This window comes from Pseudopipra pipra, chromosome 16 (assembly GCF_036250125.1).
Source record: "Pseudopipra pipra isolate bDixPip1 chromosome 16, bDixPip1.hap1, whole genome shotgun sequence".
NCBI lineage: Eukaryota > Metazoa > Chordata > Aves > Passeriformes > Pipridae > Pseudopipra > Pseudopipra pipra.
The window spans coordinates 8,495,671-8,514,588 of NC_087564.1; the positions used below are offsets into that span (position 1 = coordinate 8,495,671).

General features: G+C 38.1%; 1 protein-coding gene across 2 annotated transcripts in view; it reads right to left on the reverse strand.

Moving 5' to 3' along the window:
* SMG1 (SMG1 nonsense mediated mRNA decay associated PI3K related kinase) overlaps positions 1–18,918 on the reverse strand; it is a 63,839-nt gene that overhangs the window by 3,626 nt on the left and 41,295 nt on the right. For both annotated transcript variants that reach the window (XM_064672909.1, XM_064672908.1), the window contains 27 exons: positions 18,225–18,369; positions 17,804–17,942; positions 17,280–17,510; positions 17,005–17,182; positions 16,250–16,411; positions 15,715–15,932; positions 15,369–15,523; positions 14,190–14,412; positions 13,032–13,278; positions 12,303–12,532; positions 11,476–11,724; positions 10,937–11,075; positions 10,740–10,849; positions 9,900–10,118; positions 9,288–9,478; positions 8,518–8,690; positions 7,845–8,124; positions 7,389–7,661; positions 7,037–7,271; positions 5,865–6,091; positions 4,495–4,645; positions 4,213–4,402; positions 3,519–3,988; positions 2,376–2,513; positions 1,344–1,496; positions 831–1,010; positions 389–616 (listed from right to left, as the gene is read on the reverse strand). In XM_064672909.1, coding sequence (XP_064528979.1) covers positions 389–616; positions 831–1,010; positions 1,344–1,496; positions 2,376–2,513; positions 3,519–3,988; positions 4,213–4,402; positions 4,495–4,645; positions 5,865–6,091; positions 7,037–7,271; positions 7,389–7,661; positions 7,845–8,124; positions 8,518–8,690; positions 9,288–9,478; positions 9,900–10,118; positions 10,740–10,849; positions 10,937–11,075; positions 11,476–11,724; positions 12,303–12,532; positions 13,032–13,278; positions 14,190–14,412; positions 15,369–15,523; positions 15,715–15,932; positions 16,250–16,411; positions 17,005–17,182; positions 17,280–17,510; positions 17,804–17,942; positions 18,225–18,369 — 5,534 coding nt within the window. The remainder of the gene's footprint in view (positions 1–388; positions 617–830; positions 1,011–1,343; positions 1,497–2,375; positions 2,514–3,518; positions 3,989–4,212; positions 4,403–4,494; positions 4,646–5,864; positions 6,092–7,036; positions 7,272–7,388; positions 7,662–7,844; positions 8,125–8,517; positions 8,691–9,287; positions 9,479–9,899; positions 10,119–10,739; positions 10,850–10,936; positions 11,076–11,475; positions 11,725–12,302; positions 12,533–13,031; positions 13,279–14,189; positions 14,413–15,368; positions 15,524–15,714; positions 15,933–16,249; positions 16,412–17,004; positions 17,183–17,279; positions 17,511–17,803; positions 17,943–18,224; positions 18,370–18,918) is intronic.

Consider the following 18,918-nt stretch of genomic DNA (forward strand, 5'->3'; position numbering starts at 1 on the left):
AGAATAAAGTTGAGCATCTCTTAGCCCTTTCAGCCCCTCAGTTTGTCATCTGACTACTTATGTTCAGTAGTTACATTTCAAGAAGGTAAATTTAAAAATGGTAAAATGTTTTACTGATTGATTAAAAGCCAAGAGAATTTATAAACAAAGTATTTCAACTGCCAATAGAGAGAAAAGGTTCAATTCAACCAAAGCCTGCTTAGCCTAATGTTAGAAAGTTTTATGAATTCTTAAGAGATAAAATTAACTCTATGTCTTGAACTCCATATGCATGAACACATTTCACTATTTCTAGATACTTTAAAAAGCACATAGCTGCAAGTGTTATCTTTCTTAAACTGTATCGACATGAGTTTGAGGAATAAATTTAAGGATGTTTCAGGCATACCTTTGCCATAGCTTTCAGTAGATGTTTGACATCTCCAAGTTGTCTGTTATGACCCGTAAGCACAGTTTTAATACTATCCACCAGATTCTGAATTGTTTCACAAACTGTTTCTATTTGCTGTTCTCTTTCTGTTTGTACTGTTCTCTGGGTAGATATTTCCTGGGTCAACTGCTTGTGAGCTGAGTGAAGCCATTCAGAGCTGCCAATAGGATGTTCAAGACCAGTGCCCTAAAAATAACAGAAACATTTTATCTGTATCCAGAGATAAAATTCAATTACTATGTAGATGCCAGTGCAAAGTGTTTATCAGCTGACAGCACAAACCCTGTGATCCACACCCCATTTGAAGAGACACAGAACACTGACTTAGAATGGAACACAAAACTGAGAACTCCTTACAGGGATTCTGTAATGTTTAAGTTTTGCTTTGACCTTTGCTTACCACTCTCTGGAGCAGGCGAAGCTCCAGGTCAGACACTGAGCTGTTGAACTGTGATGCAAAGGAGCACATTTGTTGACAGCGTTTGAGAAGTTCAAATAATGCAGCATCAAGATTTAAGGCTTCTGCTGTTCTAGTACGTAAACTTTCAAAATGAATGATATTACTGCAAAGGAAAGTGACCTGAAAAATTAAAGCAAGAGCGAGATAAATTATTCCAATTCAACTGCCTATTATACAAGCTGCATTTTTTTTTCACATCCTTAGAAGTGAGAATTTTAAACACACAGATACTGCTCTGTTACAGTAGCTGTATCATCTCAGGGTCATCCAACCCTGCAGCAATTCTCACAGAGATTATTCATATTGCTTTTCAAGAGGGATTCCCAGAAGTATTTGGTTATCTATGTTTGGCCTTTAGAGGCAGAGCAGAAAAATATCTTCTACATAAATCTCAAGTAGGAAATGAAGAGTGAATACACTTAGAATCAGTAGTACTGTACTTATCTATAATACCTGACTTGCTCTTTGACTTTCTTTAAGTACAAGGTTTCTTCTTTCAGCAATAGTGGCATCAAAATCTTGCAGGACTGGTGCCAGTGCAGGATTAGCACCTCCTGCCCATTTTAAACGCTGCTCAATACTTGCTTCAAGTGCTGCTAGTTTCTCCTGCATCGGGGAAGAAAAAGAAATCCAAACCCCACTTATATATACATATATACAATCCATACTGATATATATCATTCCAAGTCTAGCTTAAAAAAAAAAAAGTATATATAACACATTTTTATGCCCATATATGTGAAATACTGTGATATTCATGATTTGTACACGTTAGTTTATGCTGTTTAAAGGTTTATTTTCAGTACACATCACAATTGAGTTTGATTGTTATGGAAAGTAACCAGTCTAGATCTCAACTTGCCATAAAAAAAAAAAAAAAGCAAAAGTAAGCACATTTTTAGGCTAAGAATTATCATGGGAGTCCTCAATTATTTTGCAAATAATTAAAAAAATTATTACAAATAGTAGCTTTATAACTAAAAAGGGAAATTAAAATTCAGGAAGCTAAGCATTATTTCTTTTAAACAATTAAACATTCTATAATACCGACATCAAGAAAAGCTAAAAAGCTGAGCCAAGCCACAGTACACAAACCTGAACACACAGAATAATTTTGCCCAGATCTACAAAGGAAGCTTCTGACACTTAGCTAGTAAAATTATTTACTATCATTGTAGTAAATTCTAAGGCAGACAAAGCATAGGACCATGAGCACCCTTCAGAAAGAAAGGCACCTTAATAGATTTGTATTTTTCCTCAAAGAGATTTACTGATATTCCAGAGAAAATGTTTTCGATGAGACAGCAAAATCAAACACTGTGACAGATATATCAGACATAATGAAAGAGATCTATTAAACACCCCGACATTTGTGCACAACACCAAGACAGATAACATAGTTTGAAAGTGGCAGATGATTCTGAAGTTTGTGTTAGAATCACATTTCAATATTCTGGTGAACGAACCTCCCCAAAACAGTCGTACCTGTACTGTTGCAATCGAAGCTTCAATCTGACTGAGCGTGTGAAGTTTCTTTTTCATGCTGGCTAAAATTGCAGAACGAGGTGGAGGAGTGACAGAAATAGCTTGTGGGCGACTGATGAGGAGATCTTCGTGCTGCCACTTTAAGAAGGTAACAGCAACACTCATCAGCACAAAATACTTTGCTTCATAAGCAGCAATTCTAGTGCTCTGCTACATTTTATGAGTAAGGGCATTTAAAAGGGCTGCATGTCAGATGATACCAGCATGGCTGGTACCTAAGTCATTAGAGAGCGTTAAATTATACAAGTAGTTGTAAATTATGTTCTGCTGGCTTGGATGTTCGTACCATTAAACAGTCACTAACTTACTAAAAGTGATTTACACACATTTTTTTGATCTGAAGGAAAAGCCATCAATATTCAGAAACAATTCATTTGTGATGAATTAAAATCAATACAACTTTGTTCACCAGTCTATGGAATGGTTTATTAACTGCCAATGGAGAAAGCCTTGTCCCTTAACCTACAAATCACTATAAAAACAAGATCACTCACACTACAATACAACTGGATACCCAGTGTACAGTTCAAGGTACACAATGGCATTTATCTAAGGCCTCAGAAGAGCATTTTTCAGGATTGCTAATGCTATTTATATTTTTTGATGAGGCAAACAGTGGAGCAAGGACACAGCTAATGCATTAAAACTTTGAAGGAAAGATACAAGATGACATTCAGCAATGCATGCTGTTTTAAGCAGTCTTCTCCCTTAAAGTCATAATCTGTTTGGAAAACAGAGGGAGAATGGGACAGCATTGCTAGTAAGAAAGCCAGTGAATGACCTATTTTCTAAGAAATGACTTAATGGCTATTGAAAAAAAAAATTACACATATTGACTCAAAAATAATTTATACATTGCCAGATTTGCTTCTTATGAAGCAGCTAGTCTTCAAAAGGAGGTAGCTCTAACACTTTTTTTCTGTGTATCTTTACAGCATAATTTAAAACCAAAACAGAGGCCATTAAAATACTCTAGAACTTATGCAACAAAATATAAGGTTTTGTTGAGCTCAGACACCCTAACCCACGCTCACTTTCCACAGACACAATTCAGAAACAAACAGCCCTGGGCTGTGACCTTACCTGGAACATGGCAATGTGCAGCTGCACTCTCTGCAGACTGGTCTTGCAAGAAGAAATACTGGTCTCAAGTCTGCGCACCAGGTCGTGCTTCTTCCACGCGGTGTCGTAGGAACTCGCCAGAACTGTCGCCCTGTTCATCACCAACTGGGAGAACTTCCCAATCTGGATATTGTGCTCCACAGCTTTCTTGCACAGGTCATCCACAGAAACTTTGCTTTCTGCTCCAAAGTCTTTAGCCTCTACCTGAGCAATGATATCGACACCCAAAGCGCTGATGAAGCTGCACAAAGTCAGTCCCAAAGCTTGATTTGGGAGGCCAATTAAAAGCTGCCTCACAAAGTCTGCTGTAAAAGCCTTAATTGGTTTGGCCATTTGATCTTCACTAAAACAAGAGTTCCTGTAAAGGGCTTTCACATTGACAATTTGAACAGGTCCATTTACTGCATTCTGGTCTTCAAGTGAACTGATTCCTTTTAAAGGAAAGAAATAGTATTTTTGTTATAAAAAAATATTTGAAGCACCTAGAAAAATATTACTCGACTTATAAACACAGATCACAGGAATTTATTTTGAATTTCTGCATCCTTGACATATATGAAGGGTTAAGTTACAGTAAAAGTGCCCATTTTATGTTCTTCTGAACAGGATGAGAAGTGGATAAAGCCATATTGAATATTTGGTAACATTTATTTACCTGACAGTGTTTTAGAAAAGGTACCACAGAGCCTGAAAAATTCTTTAATTGTTTGCAGTCTCTTCAGAAAGAAAATTTCCTCTAGAACTTGCCGATTATTGTCATCATCAAAGAAGTTCACTTGAGTGCTGCGGGCTTCCCTAATTATGTCAATCTTACGCCAAGCAAGAGGTATCTCCATCTTGTTTAGCTGAGCAATATAAAGGAAATAAATTAGGTTTGCTTTTACAAAAGCTTCCTATTTTTGACTCGAAGAGTACTCTAAAAAGAACAGATCCATACCTTTTCAATCAATAAACCAAATGCAGTTTCCACTTGAGCAAACATTCCATCAAAAGCTACCAAAAGCATCTGACCAGCTGACATTTTGGGAGTTTCATCAACTGAACCATTTCTCGGCTGAATCAGTTCACCATACTGAGCATGAAGTACTCTTAAAAGAAAAAAAAAAAAAAGGAAGTTTACATGGTTTTGCTTAGTCCCCAGTAAACAGGATTTTTTTAAGCTGATTGATCCCACAGATAGAACAGATTGGAATTAAGATGCACCTGCACAAGGTGAAATTTTTGCAGGCTTTTCCCACCCTCCCTGCCCTGTTTCCACATGAATCCCAATGCTGGTGTCGAGAACAGCTAAGGATACCATGTAAGACAAGATCGTATTAGAGGACCAGCTACAAAGCTATAAATAATATAGCTATATATTTTATAATAGCCTTAAAATACAGGTGGGAGATACAGACTGTATTTCCTATGAGCATGTTAAAGTTATGAATAGCTAGAGAGGCACATATCACCTTTCCTTCCTTGAAAACCAAGCACTGGTTTTATAACATGCACATATATAACTGACAAGAGTGTGGGGTAAAACGGTGGAGGGTGAGGTCTCAGGGTATGGCTGAGACAGTTTAACAGCTGGGTGCTCCTGAAGGGTGGTCTCATCCCCTCCTTCCCTCATGTCACTTTTGACCCTCAACTAACAGGCTGAGCAGGCTTGCCAATTAGTAAACCAGGAAGAAAACTAATCTACGAGAAACAAGGTAAATTGTTTTCAGTGGGTACAGCCTTGGCTGTACTGCTGATGGAGCCACCACAACTGGCTCAAAGGAAGCTTTGGAATTGGCTCAGTTGTGTACCAAGCACTTCCCCAGAAAGGCACTGTCCCACATTACAAGATGCACAAGTCTTTTTGTTTGTCTGGGGATGTGTTTGCTTGCATTTTGGTTTTTTAATCAAGTCACTGACTCATTATGCAAAAGCTGCTCATCAAACCTCCTGACGAGGAGTGCCATGGTTACAAGCTCTCCCTTCCATAGGTTCCTCCCACAAACTAATGAACCAGCTCCTATTTTTAGCATCCTTTAACCTTAAATATAAAATCACAGCAACATATTTTGGAACAAGGTGACTACCATAACTCAGCTTTAAGAAGATGTAAGTGTAAATTGCCATAGCTCCCCTGTTTCTGTGTATCCATGTGGATAAACACACAAACTCAGAGGAAAACAGTGCACTTCAGACACTGCACTTTGCTTAATGGTATTCTTGGGAAAAAAAGCCTATATATATCAAACAATAAATTTACACAAACTAATGTTCTGCAGTCTTCATTCTCTCACACATGAACTAAAAAAAAAAAAAGGGGGGATTTACCTTGCAACATCAATGTAATGAGTATGTGTTTCTTCCTCTAGACCCATAGCAGCATTTCGTAAGTAGGCTTGAAGAGATTCAACCAGTGTTTGCAAAGGGACTCCATCAGTTGTTTGCTCTATAAGATTATCCAATTCATGGAGCATACTTTCTAAAGTATACTCTCCTTTCATTAAGCACCTGAGTGCTTCAGGAAAAATGATTTGTCGGAAGTTTGAGTTCAATTCCTGTTGGGGAATAAATATGAAAACATAAGAAATTTTCCTCCCTCAGGAAATATCATATGCAACATTTTTGTCATTTTAGTATTACACTACCCTGCAGCAGGCATTATCTAAAATATAACATGATGCTGGTCAGCCAGGAGAATACTTTTCAAATACAACACAGTGGAACCAAAAGCCTTAAAAAGCTATTTACATCAGCCACAGTTTATAAGTCACATCAATCTTCAGCAGATATTTTACTCAAGCTGCCGTTGATGAGTTTTTTTGTTTGTTTCATTAACATGCAAACATTTCTAAACCACAAAATTAAAAATGCCTTTTTCTCCTTCCCAATCTTGGAGATAGGGGGCTGTACAACAGGTTCTCAGAATTTGTTTGAAACTACTTGTTTCAGGAGAAAATAATCACAGAATATTCTGAGTTGGAAGGGACCCACAAGGATCACCAAGTCCAACTCTTAAGTGAATGGCCCATACAGGGATCAAACCTGCAACCCTGGTGTTATTAGCACCATGCTCTAATCAACTGAGCTAATCTCAGGGTTATAGTAGGTTTAACAGGAGCAGAAAACAGAAAAAACACAATTTGAACAGTTTGGGAATTGTTCTGGACTGCCAGCAACAGAGCAAAAGAATGAAAACAGACATGAAGCTAGTGTGTCTATAAATCTGATACTAACTGCTTCCTCGTGGTTACTTACTTGACAGCAGTTTTTACAATATATCATGTATAGATCAAAACAGTTTCTTTCAAACAAATAAAAATGTAAACAGCAGAAGCAAATGCCTGTTCAGCTCAGCCAAATAAAGCAATCAAGACTAAGATTTAAGAAAAAAAAATCATCAGCATCATAAACAAACATTTAGCACTTAAAGGAAGAATCTATTAAAAATGGCTTAGCTGAAGTCTTGAATGTTGGGGGAAAAGATAACATAAAAGTATCACCTGAAGTGAGATATAGACTCCATTTGCCAAGTGAACAGCTTCTGATGCTTCCATGGGGTTTGGAATGTCCAAGTCCTGAGGTACAAGATGACACTGCTTCAGCAACTGCACAAGGCACGTAACGTTCCCACTCATGCTGCAAAGCTCCTCCAAGAACCAGGCTCCGTCTCTTGAAGTCAAATCAACCAGCTGCTCTCCAGCACTCGATGCTGCACCTTCCATCATCAGATTTCGCCTAGATGAATCACGACACTTAGACAACGTGCCTGCTGTTGCATTCTTCACATAATTACATCACTTGAATATTCCTTGTCTCACACAAGCTCACCAAGTTTCACAAGACGGAACTCACCTTGTCAGCGCACACAGAGCGGAGATGATAACACTGGCCAAGCTCAGCGAGCCCTCCTCTCCGTTTTCGTGAAGGAAAACTTTTATGCACCGTTCGATTTCTTTGAGCTGCTCTTCACAAACAGGCACAGTGACTGCCTCCTGCTTCAGACGCTCCACCTGCCGGATCAGCCTGTTGTTGATATCAGCTGCATAGCGCTGCAGGGTCATTTCTGTGGCAGTTATGAACTGGCACATGCTCGGAGGGGGTTGAGGAGCATACTGCATTTCATACCTGCAAAGCAAAAGGACAAAATTTTCTTTTCTCGAGTACTAGCTAACTGCATTCTTCTCTGCAGATGGGAAAAATACTCTGTGTAAGACAAATACTCTCCTTGCAAAAGTATTTATTTTAATTAGAAAATTAGGATAATAGCTTGAAAATTTTTTTGAACAATGCACTATTCTGTTGACTTACTTCCTAAAGATATCCTGACAACGCTCTATTGTCATGTTACAAATGAGTTCTTCCATCCAGGTTTTCCACTGCTCTATTCGGTGCTTCTGAAACACAGCTTTTGGATACTGCAGAGCAACTGTTGCATAGTTGTGCAATTGTTCCAGACACCCACGTAACACGGATCTTCTCTGCTGGAGAAGAGCACCAACTTCTCCTTCCAGTTGTTCACACTGACTGATCAGATGTGCCTGGCCTGCATTTTGCAGAAATGCTGTTGCTGGGACATAACTTGGAGGACCTTTTAAAAAAGATGGTTAAAAATTTAGATGCATCTCTCAAGCACACACGTTTTATAGCATACAAATGCTGAGCTCTAACACCTTTTCAAAAATATTCTTTTACTTGTGATAAAGGAAGCATGAAGAATTCATACTGAGAATTTTGAGCACAAGGTGAGAGAATCATCTCATGCCCAGAGTGAAGACCAGCACAGACAGACAAGTTCCTTCAGGCAGCTTGGCACAGAAACCTTGAAGTACTCTAAATCACCCTCTGAAGAAGCCCCTTTCTTTTCATTTATTACATACAGGTCCTTGCCTTTAAGTTAGAGGATACTCATAATGCCTCCTTGATATTGAACTCTAGTTGTTTTCAAACCATTAAAAACACGCTCACAAATACGGTTTTATACCTAGATCCATTTGTGTGCTAATTTCTTGAAGGAGACTTGCAAGTTGGGTTGCCTCTAAGTTACTGAAAGCAGTTTGGTAATGTGTTATCCACTGCTCAAACTCATTCAGCTTCACTTGGATTGCTTCCTGGACAGCTCTTTGTTGAGACTGCAACTGTGTGTGCTCAGAATACCTGAAATTATTGAAGCCACAGAATCAAGTAACTACTACAAGAAAAAAAGTACTTAATGCTACAGAAAACATAACCATATCAAACAATACAACTACTGGGTTGACCAGAAAATGAATATATTCTCACTAATTACATAAAAGTAACGTTACATTAATAACTGTTTCCCTACAATATAATTAATGCATGTGCATATTCATGCAATTCTGGAATCCTTCATCAATTTCAAATAGCCTTCAAAAATAACTTAGATGAAAAGATGTTTCTGCTATTGCAGTACCTGCCTTATGTGGATTATTCTGACAGAACACCACATTCAGCACATTCAGCACATTCTTTCTCTTGCCATGAGGGTCAGCTTGGACTAGCACAGGTTACATTGATGGAGTATCAGGTGCAGGACATACATGTGATTATTCAGAAGGAAAATGGTTTCAGTATTCTTCTTACAATAAGCAGGTCACTCCTTGTACAGAACAGCTTTTACCCAGCTATTCACCTCTCTCATACATTTCTAACATGTAACCCATAAGTATGTTACTAAAACACCAACTGTATTGAACTGTGAGACTCCTGCCAGAATTCCTGGCTCCTCTGTACCTGTGCTGAAGCGTGTGGGAGGGATGATCCACTCCTTCTGCACCTTCCAGAAATTCTATCTCTTCCAGTAGTTTTCCTTGCAACTTTTCTACATCTGTCAACTGCTCTTGCAGGTTCAGATACTCTTCTAAGCTACTGTCCAATTTTGGCAGCACAGCAAGCATTTCATCCCTATTCTTAAACCAGTTAACCTGTAAACAAAACACAGATATTACAGAACTGCACTTAAATCAAGCAGGTAAGAGAAAGTAAGATATGGCAGCACTTAATCCTTCTGTGAATACTGTTCATCTAGGACTGCTTCCAGTGCTACAAGTGCTAAATCTTCACAGACGTTCTTTATTTAGACTGCTCTCTAAACCTCTATTTTTATTCCCCTAGCCCAGATGCAGCCAAAACATCAAAACATGTTTTACAATTAAGCATGCAGAAATTGAAAATTAAATACTTGCAAGTTTAATATAAGCACTTCCCTTAATAGAAACTCAGTTTAGATCAATAATATTTCTAATAAATGACCATATCTCCCACCATCCCCCAAATGCAAATAAATGAAATTAAAGCACAGGCCTAGTTTAGTTTTAAAGTAGAAAATTAATGTAGTAAATGCACCTTTATCTCCGCCACCCTCGAAGAGAAGAGACTGCGTGTAATATCTCTTTCCATTTCCCTTTTGCTCTGTTTGTTTTCAGCCTGCTGGCCACCACCACCATAGACAGCTCCAGCAAATCCTGCTTCACCTCCAGCTGTCCAGTCAACCAGTGGATCATAAACAAAAGCTTCAAGCAACGTGAGCAAAGTCTCTCTCCCACGGCGCATGATATGAAGGACCTGCGTCACATTTTAAACACTCATTCTGATTCTGCAATTGTCCTCATAGAACAGTGGAAATTTAGATGTAAAATACTGTACTTGAGTAGGTACAGAAATCTGTAACATATCCTTAACCACTACAGAGGCAGGAAGAACACCACAGTATGTACAAATGCAGCTAAGCCTGTAGGAACGTCACCAAAATTCAAGACTGCATTCTAACCTTCCACACAAACTCTATACATCAGCTACAGACACTTGAAGAAGAAAACTCTCCCTTGCTCAGAGCATTTTTCTTTTTAAAAATATATCTTGTTATAAAGGATGAGTCTCAAAGAGGGTAAGCAAAACATCACAAAGAAAAGATCCAGGAAAAATATAAAATTTCTTCTAGAGCTAGAAGTTTGCCCTTTCCCCCTAAATCATAGCTGTACCACTGCTCGAATGTGTGACATGCAACTATCTGACATTCTCATGTTTCTTAAATACCTATCATAGGATATATCTAAAATAAGTCCAATAAAAATCACAGCAGAAAAGGTGAAGGCTTTATAAACCAGCAGCAGAATGTTTAATAGAAAAGTTTTAACACAGTATTTGGCAAGTGTTAGCCCTTAGTTTTCAAGTTTCCTAACGTACCTGTTCACAAGAAAGCCTGAAAACCCCTTCTACTCCTGTAACTCCGAGTGCTGTTTCAATATTGTGCGTCATCCGGAATGGAACCTTCTCTGGAACCCGAAGGCTCTTCCCTTTAAGATAAAAATTTAAGTTGTTTCTTTTAATGAGCAAGAAGGGAAACCTTTTATTTGAATAACATAGAGCATTTTTTAAATTACCTTTTTCAAAGCAAACATTATAATCTATGTGGACAACTTCTCCTGTAGTCATATCTATAAGAACATTATCCAGATGTCTGTCTCCAAGACCAATGATGTAGCCAACCATGGACATAACTGCAGTGGATCTTGCATACGACTTTAAAGAGAGTTTCAGGAAAAAATTATTTGTGGGAATCCTCTGCCAACACATTGGACTGACTACCATCTTAAAACAGTATTTTAAGTGTAAGTGTAAGACAAATCAAACCCAACTTATTCCAAGCAGTTTTCTATTTGTTGTTTGATGATATCTTACAAGAGTTTTCATGTCTTAGGCTGATAATTCTAGTACAATAATGTAGAGTTAATTAGGTCTATACCCACTTTTTAATTCCAGATGGTACAACTGTCAACATTTCCTGTTACATCCAACATTAGCAGTGCTAGCTCTCCAAACTCACAAGTATCACTGCTTGCACACATCTTGGTCATTTGTTGCCCCTCATCCCATTAAAATCACAGCCTCTCAAAGGTAAAATACAGTTGTCATAACTCACCTGTGTAACTCTCCACCATTCATCTGGTGTGGTACATGATGACCAGAGCTCCTTAGCAAGGAGATTTGGGGGAGTTGCTTCCATCAGTTCTTCCAGAACAGCCCTCATGACATTCAAGGGCCAGTCACGACGTGACACGTCAAGACTAAGCCCGACTGCCTTTAAAGCAGGTCCGATTTTACTGTAGTAAAGTTCACTGGGTCTAGGCACTATTCCAGGATTCTGAGGACTCTGGTAAGAGTCCTGAGCCTAGAAGAGGTAAAAAGAGTAATTTATGTATTGCAACTCATTATCACACAAAAGTATCCCAAATTCAGTTTTGGCGAGAATGAAATATGAAATCAACGTCTCTACTGAGGATGATTTTTACAGCTCAAGAGAATTCTTTCAAAATTCAATAGTTAAAGTCTTTGTAAAATCAAAACACATTGTTCTGGCCTAACTCTACTCTTACCAGAGTAAATCCCAAAAATATAACTGTAAATTCTGTATTTAAAATGAAATGAGGAGGAGAAAACAAGATATGGAACTAAAATAATTTTAACCCAGGATAATTCTATTTGTAGAGAACAATTCTCTTTGAATTACTATGCCAGAACAGCATATTCATGTTACACACTGTAATTATATATAAAGACAATTACACATAAAGTCAATTTCATTGACTTCTGGTGAAATCTCAAGAGATACAAACACACAGAACCATTCTGCATTATGATGAACAAAACACAATCCTTTTAAGACTATGCGATTTAGAACTGCAAAGCAATCAAAATAGATGTTCCCCTTCTGACTTGATCTACTTATCAGAAAAACACAGTAGCTACCTTTTGTGCTTGCAAAGCAGCTTCACGCTGTTGCCAGCGCTTGTAGAGACCAAACAAAGGTGTAGCTCCATCCACCCACTGGATCAGGCCTGACCTTGTTCCCAGAGGTGTCACAGAGTAGTGCCTTGCATGGAACCTTGGTGTCTCTTGGCGGTTAATAGTAGCAAACATGGTGTTCACGATTGACAAGAACTGCATGATTCTTTCATCTAGATGCAAGTCTTCCAAGCCTGCAACAAATTTGTTTAAAATTTAGTTTCTTCCAGAGGAAAAAAAAATAAAAAAAAAAATCTTCTCCTAGAGCCCAAAATTCAGCATTTTTTAAGCTACTTTATTTCAGCTATGAATATCTTTATAAATTATGTAGATTAAGCATGAGTTGTTAAGCCTAAATCTAAATATTTACATGGCATTTACCTACTAGAATCACCAGGTTATGCCAGCCCACTCTGTCAGAGGTACACACAACAGTTACTAACATAACAAACAGATCTTTCCCTTTCAGGGAAGGCAAGAAGTCTCTAAAGTTCTCTTTTAGGTGCTACCTTAAGCTTCTGAAAAATTGCATCCAGCTAATCCAGTCAACATGCAAGCAGGACACCGCTTCTGATGAAGGCCTTATAAAGAAGAGATTTGAAACACGTCGCACCGTGCAATCTTCCTGCCTTTGAGACAGTCTAATTTATAACAAGAGACAGTGCCTTGTATGAGAAAAATGCAATTACTTACCTTTGAACAGGTAGGGATAGTTCTTCCCATCTGAACCCAGGAAAAGCAGCTTTTTAGGTTTCGTTTTGGTAGGTAGGATTGTGATGGTGCTGCCCACACTGTGAATTGTGACTGTGTCCCTGGTAGATACTTCTCCAGGAAGTGCTATTTCAGTGTTCATCATGGCAGCCAACCAAGGACTGATTTCTTCAAGTCGTAAGAGGTAACTGGCCCGTTTCTGTGCTCTTTGCTGCAAACTTAGCATAACCTATTCCAAAGAAAGTTTATTCTTTTAGGTAGAGGTTCACCTCAACAGCATTAAAAAACAAAAACACCACCAAACCAGACTTAATGGTGGTCATTTCCAGAAAGCAGAGAGATTTTTCTTAAATTCCCTTCCACCCTTTCCACCCTATTGATCCAGATACAGTTTAGGATGAAGATTACAAAAACTAAAAAACATCCTTTATACAGCAAATATACCCTGTGTAGTGATAAGCACCAAAGTCACAACAAATCATGCTCCTCCAGAGGTTTGCTTCTGCTTTACAAATATTTGAGCTGTGGTTAAAGACAGCAGCATTCAGCAACCTCCTGTTGATGTATCTGCATGTTGTTTGTTCTGCAAAGCAGAAGGGGAAGTACAGGGAAAAGTCTAGCAAGACTTTTAAAAACCACCAGCCTGGCTCTGCATAGCTGAGTGAATATTTTGTTTCTCTTCAGACCCACAAAAAACTAAGACAAGATCACATAATTGACAAAGTACCCTGGGAAGAGTTGATCATTTGAAAGTTGCTGCGTAGCTGGAGGAATATGCTTAGATAACCAGAGAATTAACTTGTTAAAATTTAAATCCCCTAAACTCAAATGGCATACTTTCAGAAAAATGGTATTAAAAAAAAAAAGCCCTCTGCTCCCAGAACTAGCAGAATCCCAGACAGCAGAAGATGAAAGATTTGAAAAACAAAATTATTTCACTGGATAGAAATGCAATAACAGACAGTCAACAGGACTTCCTAGAAGCAAAAATTACTGTGCTTTAGTGCCTATGTTGAGAAGACAAAGTTTCAGGCTGCAATTCTGAGATGGCAAGAGAACAGGAGAAGGAGAGGGTCAAGCAAAAGGTGCAGCAAGAGCAGAAAGTCTCTACATTGTGCTCGTCATCTGTGCATATAATACCTCTTTAAATGGGAGCCAGCTGCTTCCAGGTTTAGCAGGATTCAAAGGATTCTTAAGTTTCTCTAGTGCATTTTCGATTGCATCTCCATAGTTATCCTGAAACCACTTCTCATGAGGAGTTTCTGCAGGAGCTGCAGTGATGCTGCGCACGTGTTCCAAAGCAAACACGATGGGCTTCATCAGAGCTGTGTGCTTCTCACGCATGATTGCGATTTTCTCCTCTCTGTTATAACAAACACACCAAAATTTCTTCTTAATGCCATAAAACCAAGTTACCTCATCATCAGAGCATTAAAATAACGACAAATGAGATATTGAAGAATTCACAAAAATCATTACATCTCTAAAATGAGGTCTTCAAGGATGATCATATTAAAAGGAAGAGTATTTCATTCCACATTGAATGCAGTGCTCCTCTGAACCACACTTTTTTTTCTTTTCTTTTTTTCCCCTTTTTTTTTTTAATGAAACATTTGATCTGAGTTCTTCATCATTGGAAACGCTGATGAGAAGCTCTGAGCAGAAACCACTCTAAACAACTGATTGCCTTTAAGAAAAGAGCTCTTTACTACTACTTCTTGAGGATGTACCACACTACAAAGAAGGGGAAGAGAGATTTAGATCATTTTGTTCTCCCACTTCATGTTAGACCTGACAAAAGGGTTCAAGAGGCATTCTTAACCTTAGCCAGGTTGCCCAGTGAATGGATCACTTCTTCCACTAATCCATTCACAGGAGAATCCAGGCGAGGGAGAAAAAAAGACTTGCTCAACACTGAAAACTAAAAGCAGAATAAAACATTCTGTTTACTCCAAACATCTGTATTTACAGTAACCTCTAAATAGATTATACCCTTCAACATGCTTGTCCTCATTTCATCTGACTTGGAAATCAAGAACTACAGGATCTCATAATCCCCAACTTAATGTGCATTAGGTTTAACACATTATTACTAAAGAAATCCCAACATGGATTTACAGGTAGACTGTTGCTGTTTCTCATTTGAGTAGAGTACAAGCTGTAACATCAAAATGTTTTGAAATAAGGCTGCAAGCTTACAAAGCAGCAGCTGGGATAGTATGAACTCAGGAGCAATACCACTGCTGGTTGGTTGGACTGTATGCTTCCCAAGAGCAAACAGTTGTCATGTTGTCATCTGAATTACTGACAAAGACATACTTCCGGAGAGTGTTGTTGTTTTGGACCCTCTTGACTTCATCTTCCAGTTGCTGAATCCGTCTGAGGACATACATGTGCTGCTGCAGTAAAACTCCCAACCAAAGCTCATCCCAAAGAACTGTAACTCTGCGCAGCTCAGCCACCAGCATCTGAACCTGTATAAAACAAGATTCGCTTCTTTTAAAAGAGCTAGTATTCAGACTTATTTTTGTAGATGAACAAGTTGAAAAAAGATGACAGCCTAAAGCAAAGAAACACCAAACTTTCAGTAGCCCAACCCCCAAGATGAACAAATTCCATACTTTGTCGTTCAAGTGCCCAAATAGTGTTCATTTGGATTATTCACCTGCAATACCATCGTTGGATTTGCAGCAGAGAGTTTCTCCACAATTTTGCTGTAGCAATCTTGCATCATTGCTTGATCTTCATTTAATCCAGCTTTTGTATCGTCTTTACTACTTTCTTGGGAAGCTGGGGTGCTCCCTCCATCACATTCCCCACCCAACAGTTCTTCTCCTTGAATATTACCAAGCAAAGTAGGGATGGCAGAAGGCAGCTTGTTACCTAAATTAAAAACAGATGTTAAAGTATTACCTAAACTAAGATATATCACTCCATACTTCATTTAGCATCAGGTCCCCATATGACACATGAAGTACTGGCAAAGTATATGAAAAATATGCAAAATTGAAAGTCTTATTTGTCACACTAGTAAATTGGATAAAAGGTATCAGTGAGGTTCTATAATAAAAATATTCTTAAGATACAAAGTACTAGTTACTGAGGAAAAAAAAAACAAACAAATGCTCAGTATCATTTTATCCAGTAAATAAAAACGTATTAGCTCAAGTTTATTCAAATGCTTATTTTTATCTCCATACCTGAAGTCTGGGATTCACTGCTAAGTGAAATGGTTCCCACTATTGCAGGATAGAGTATGAGATGAGGAGAATCTTGAGCCACTCGACACAGTAAGTTGCAAATACTTTGACGAACATACACTTCTGGGTGATTCAGGCGGGAGAAAAGCTGGGGTATAATACCTGCATGAGGAGGAAAAGAGTGTGCTGGCAAATGAGGCAGAATTTTATTTCAGTTTTAAAAGCATGCCTTTTTCTGAATTGTGAGAAAAAAATAAAGTACAAATTTACAAAAGAGTCCAAAAGAAAGTGCAATTTTACAATAGCTGGCCTCCTCTTCTGCTGCCTTCCACACTAAGTCCATAACCTTTTGAGGGAAAGTCCCTGAACAACCAGAACCAGCAGCGTAGTAACAAACTACTACTTTTGAGACATCTGGCTTTAGTCACACATCTTTCTCAACTGTAGCTAGAAAAAAAACTCCACCCCATTTGTTTAAGGTGGTAATACAATGTAATAGTTCATAAACTACATCTCCTTTTTCCTTCCCAGGTCTTCAGATGGGGAAAGGAGGGGATCAGAATCTGCACTACTTAACTACTCTAACATCAGAATGTATGGCAGACCTGAATATCTTTACTACATTATTTAGTAAAAGATAGGCTCTCTTTCTATGATGCTTACATAAAAATTTTATCAAAGTGCAACAAACAGCTTTCTGCATTTAGAGAAAATGCATAAAAATAAATGTTAACAACTAGATACCATCTATTTACCTCTCCAAGGAGCAGTAGGTGTAGTTTCTAGCCCATGCTCTAGATACTGTCTAAGTTCCCCAGCATGTTTCACAAGCAACCGTAACAGTCTTAGGGTTGCCATTACAATAACATCATCAGTGCTTTGCTCAGAGGTGTTTCTTAAGTGCAGCCTGGGATCTTCTTCATCAAGTGGAACCTTGAAACAAAGAAATATTCTCTAAGTTAAGTATATAGCTCATACCATCATTTAGAAAAGTTTGTAACTGGATTTTCTCATCAGCATGAACACTAACCTGACCAGCATTGAGCTTGAGGAAAGTAAAATATGCACTGCAGGAGAGCTTATAGAGACTGAAGATTCTGTCTACAACTTTCCTCCACACTTTAATTAATCCTTCTGTTGCGTTTTCATCTAGATCTGAAAGCCAGGGACAACTTGTTAATAACTGACGCCATATCACATCCACCATATCATCTTCCTCATTGTCCTCATTTTCAGTGATTTGTAGAGTCATGTCTTCATCCTAAATGCAAATAAAGAGAAAACAGATTTGATTAAGTCATCCAACAATTTCTACAAGCAGTGTTAGTTCCTAATCCAGTTTTTGTCTATGCAACTCATGGAACTGCATTAGTTGATCACATTACCATAGTTCATGCAACAGATGTGTTACCACTTACTTAACAGATACTTTCTTGTACTGTCTGAATTTTAACTTTTAGACACTTAGAAGAGTTCACATGAATCACAAAAATAAAGAAAAATAAGGTTTACACTGAAGCTGAACATTTTGTAAGCAAGCAAATTTACACTCACTTGAATCCCAGCTGGACGACACACTGCCTGCCCAAGAATCCCATAGATTTTCTCTTTATCTTCCTCTGCAATGTTGTCTGGAAGCAAGCTCTGAACCTCAGATTTTTCCCGGGGCAGCAGACGAACACCTTCTCCCTGACTGTAACATTTAATGAGTTACTGATCCCTGTTACATGGGTATTTGTAGAGATACTGAAACCATTAAGACTATATATATAAAAACTCCTTGAAGGAAGAATCATCTTTATCTCAGAATTAAACTAGCTTCTTTTTACAGAGGGCAAGTAATCAAGAGAATACTCATTTCTCTGCTCAAATGTGACTTCAGGCCACAAACAACAGTCATCATAAATACAAAGCTAGGGTTTATCTTAAGAAAACTAATTGTGCTGCATAAATTTAAACATTAGGATGAATTTACCTGGCATTATCAACTACTTTCCGGCCCCATCTATAAGCCCAGCTAGCCAGGGCTGCCCAAGACTTGGCTACTTCAGGTGCCTGTACTGAAGACAAGTGATACAGCTGGCCCAAGATGAAGTCTGGTTCTCCAACTCCAATGTTTACTGTGACAGGAGAAATAGAGCAATGTATGTTATGGTGTAAAACCTACTTCTAATTTCCTTAACACAGAAAATAACATCAACATATTATGAGCACATAATATTTTTTCAGTACAATTAGTATCCAAGGGTGTAAAATCTTACAAAATGAAATTATTTTTCAGTTCTGACACTGCTGCTAAATGAAGCAGTCTTCATTTGTTAACCACCACTGCTCATAATCTGCAATTGCTTCTTCTTTTGCAGGAAAATGGAAATGAGGCAAGAAACTCATGATCTCCAAAAGAACACAATGCTTCAGAGAGCAAGTAGAATTCTATGAAGTACCCAGGGCAGTGCAGTTGTATTTATTTGTATATATCTAAGTTATTTATGAAATCCATGCTTAAAGAAAGACAGAGTTTATCTTAACATTTAAGAAAAAAGTCTGCTGAAAACTGGGAATGAGAGTACATTTGCAGCAACAGCAGAAGTGCTCAGATTAAGCACAGATTAAAGATCATGAGAAAACCAAAATACTTTTCACACTTATCAGGACCTTCAAAACATAAA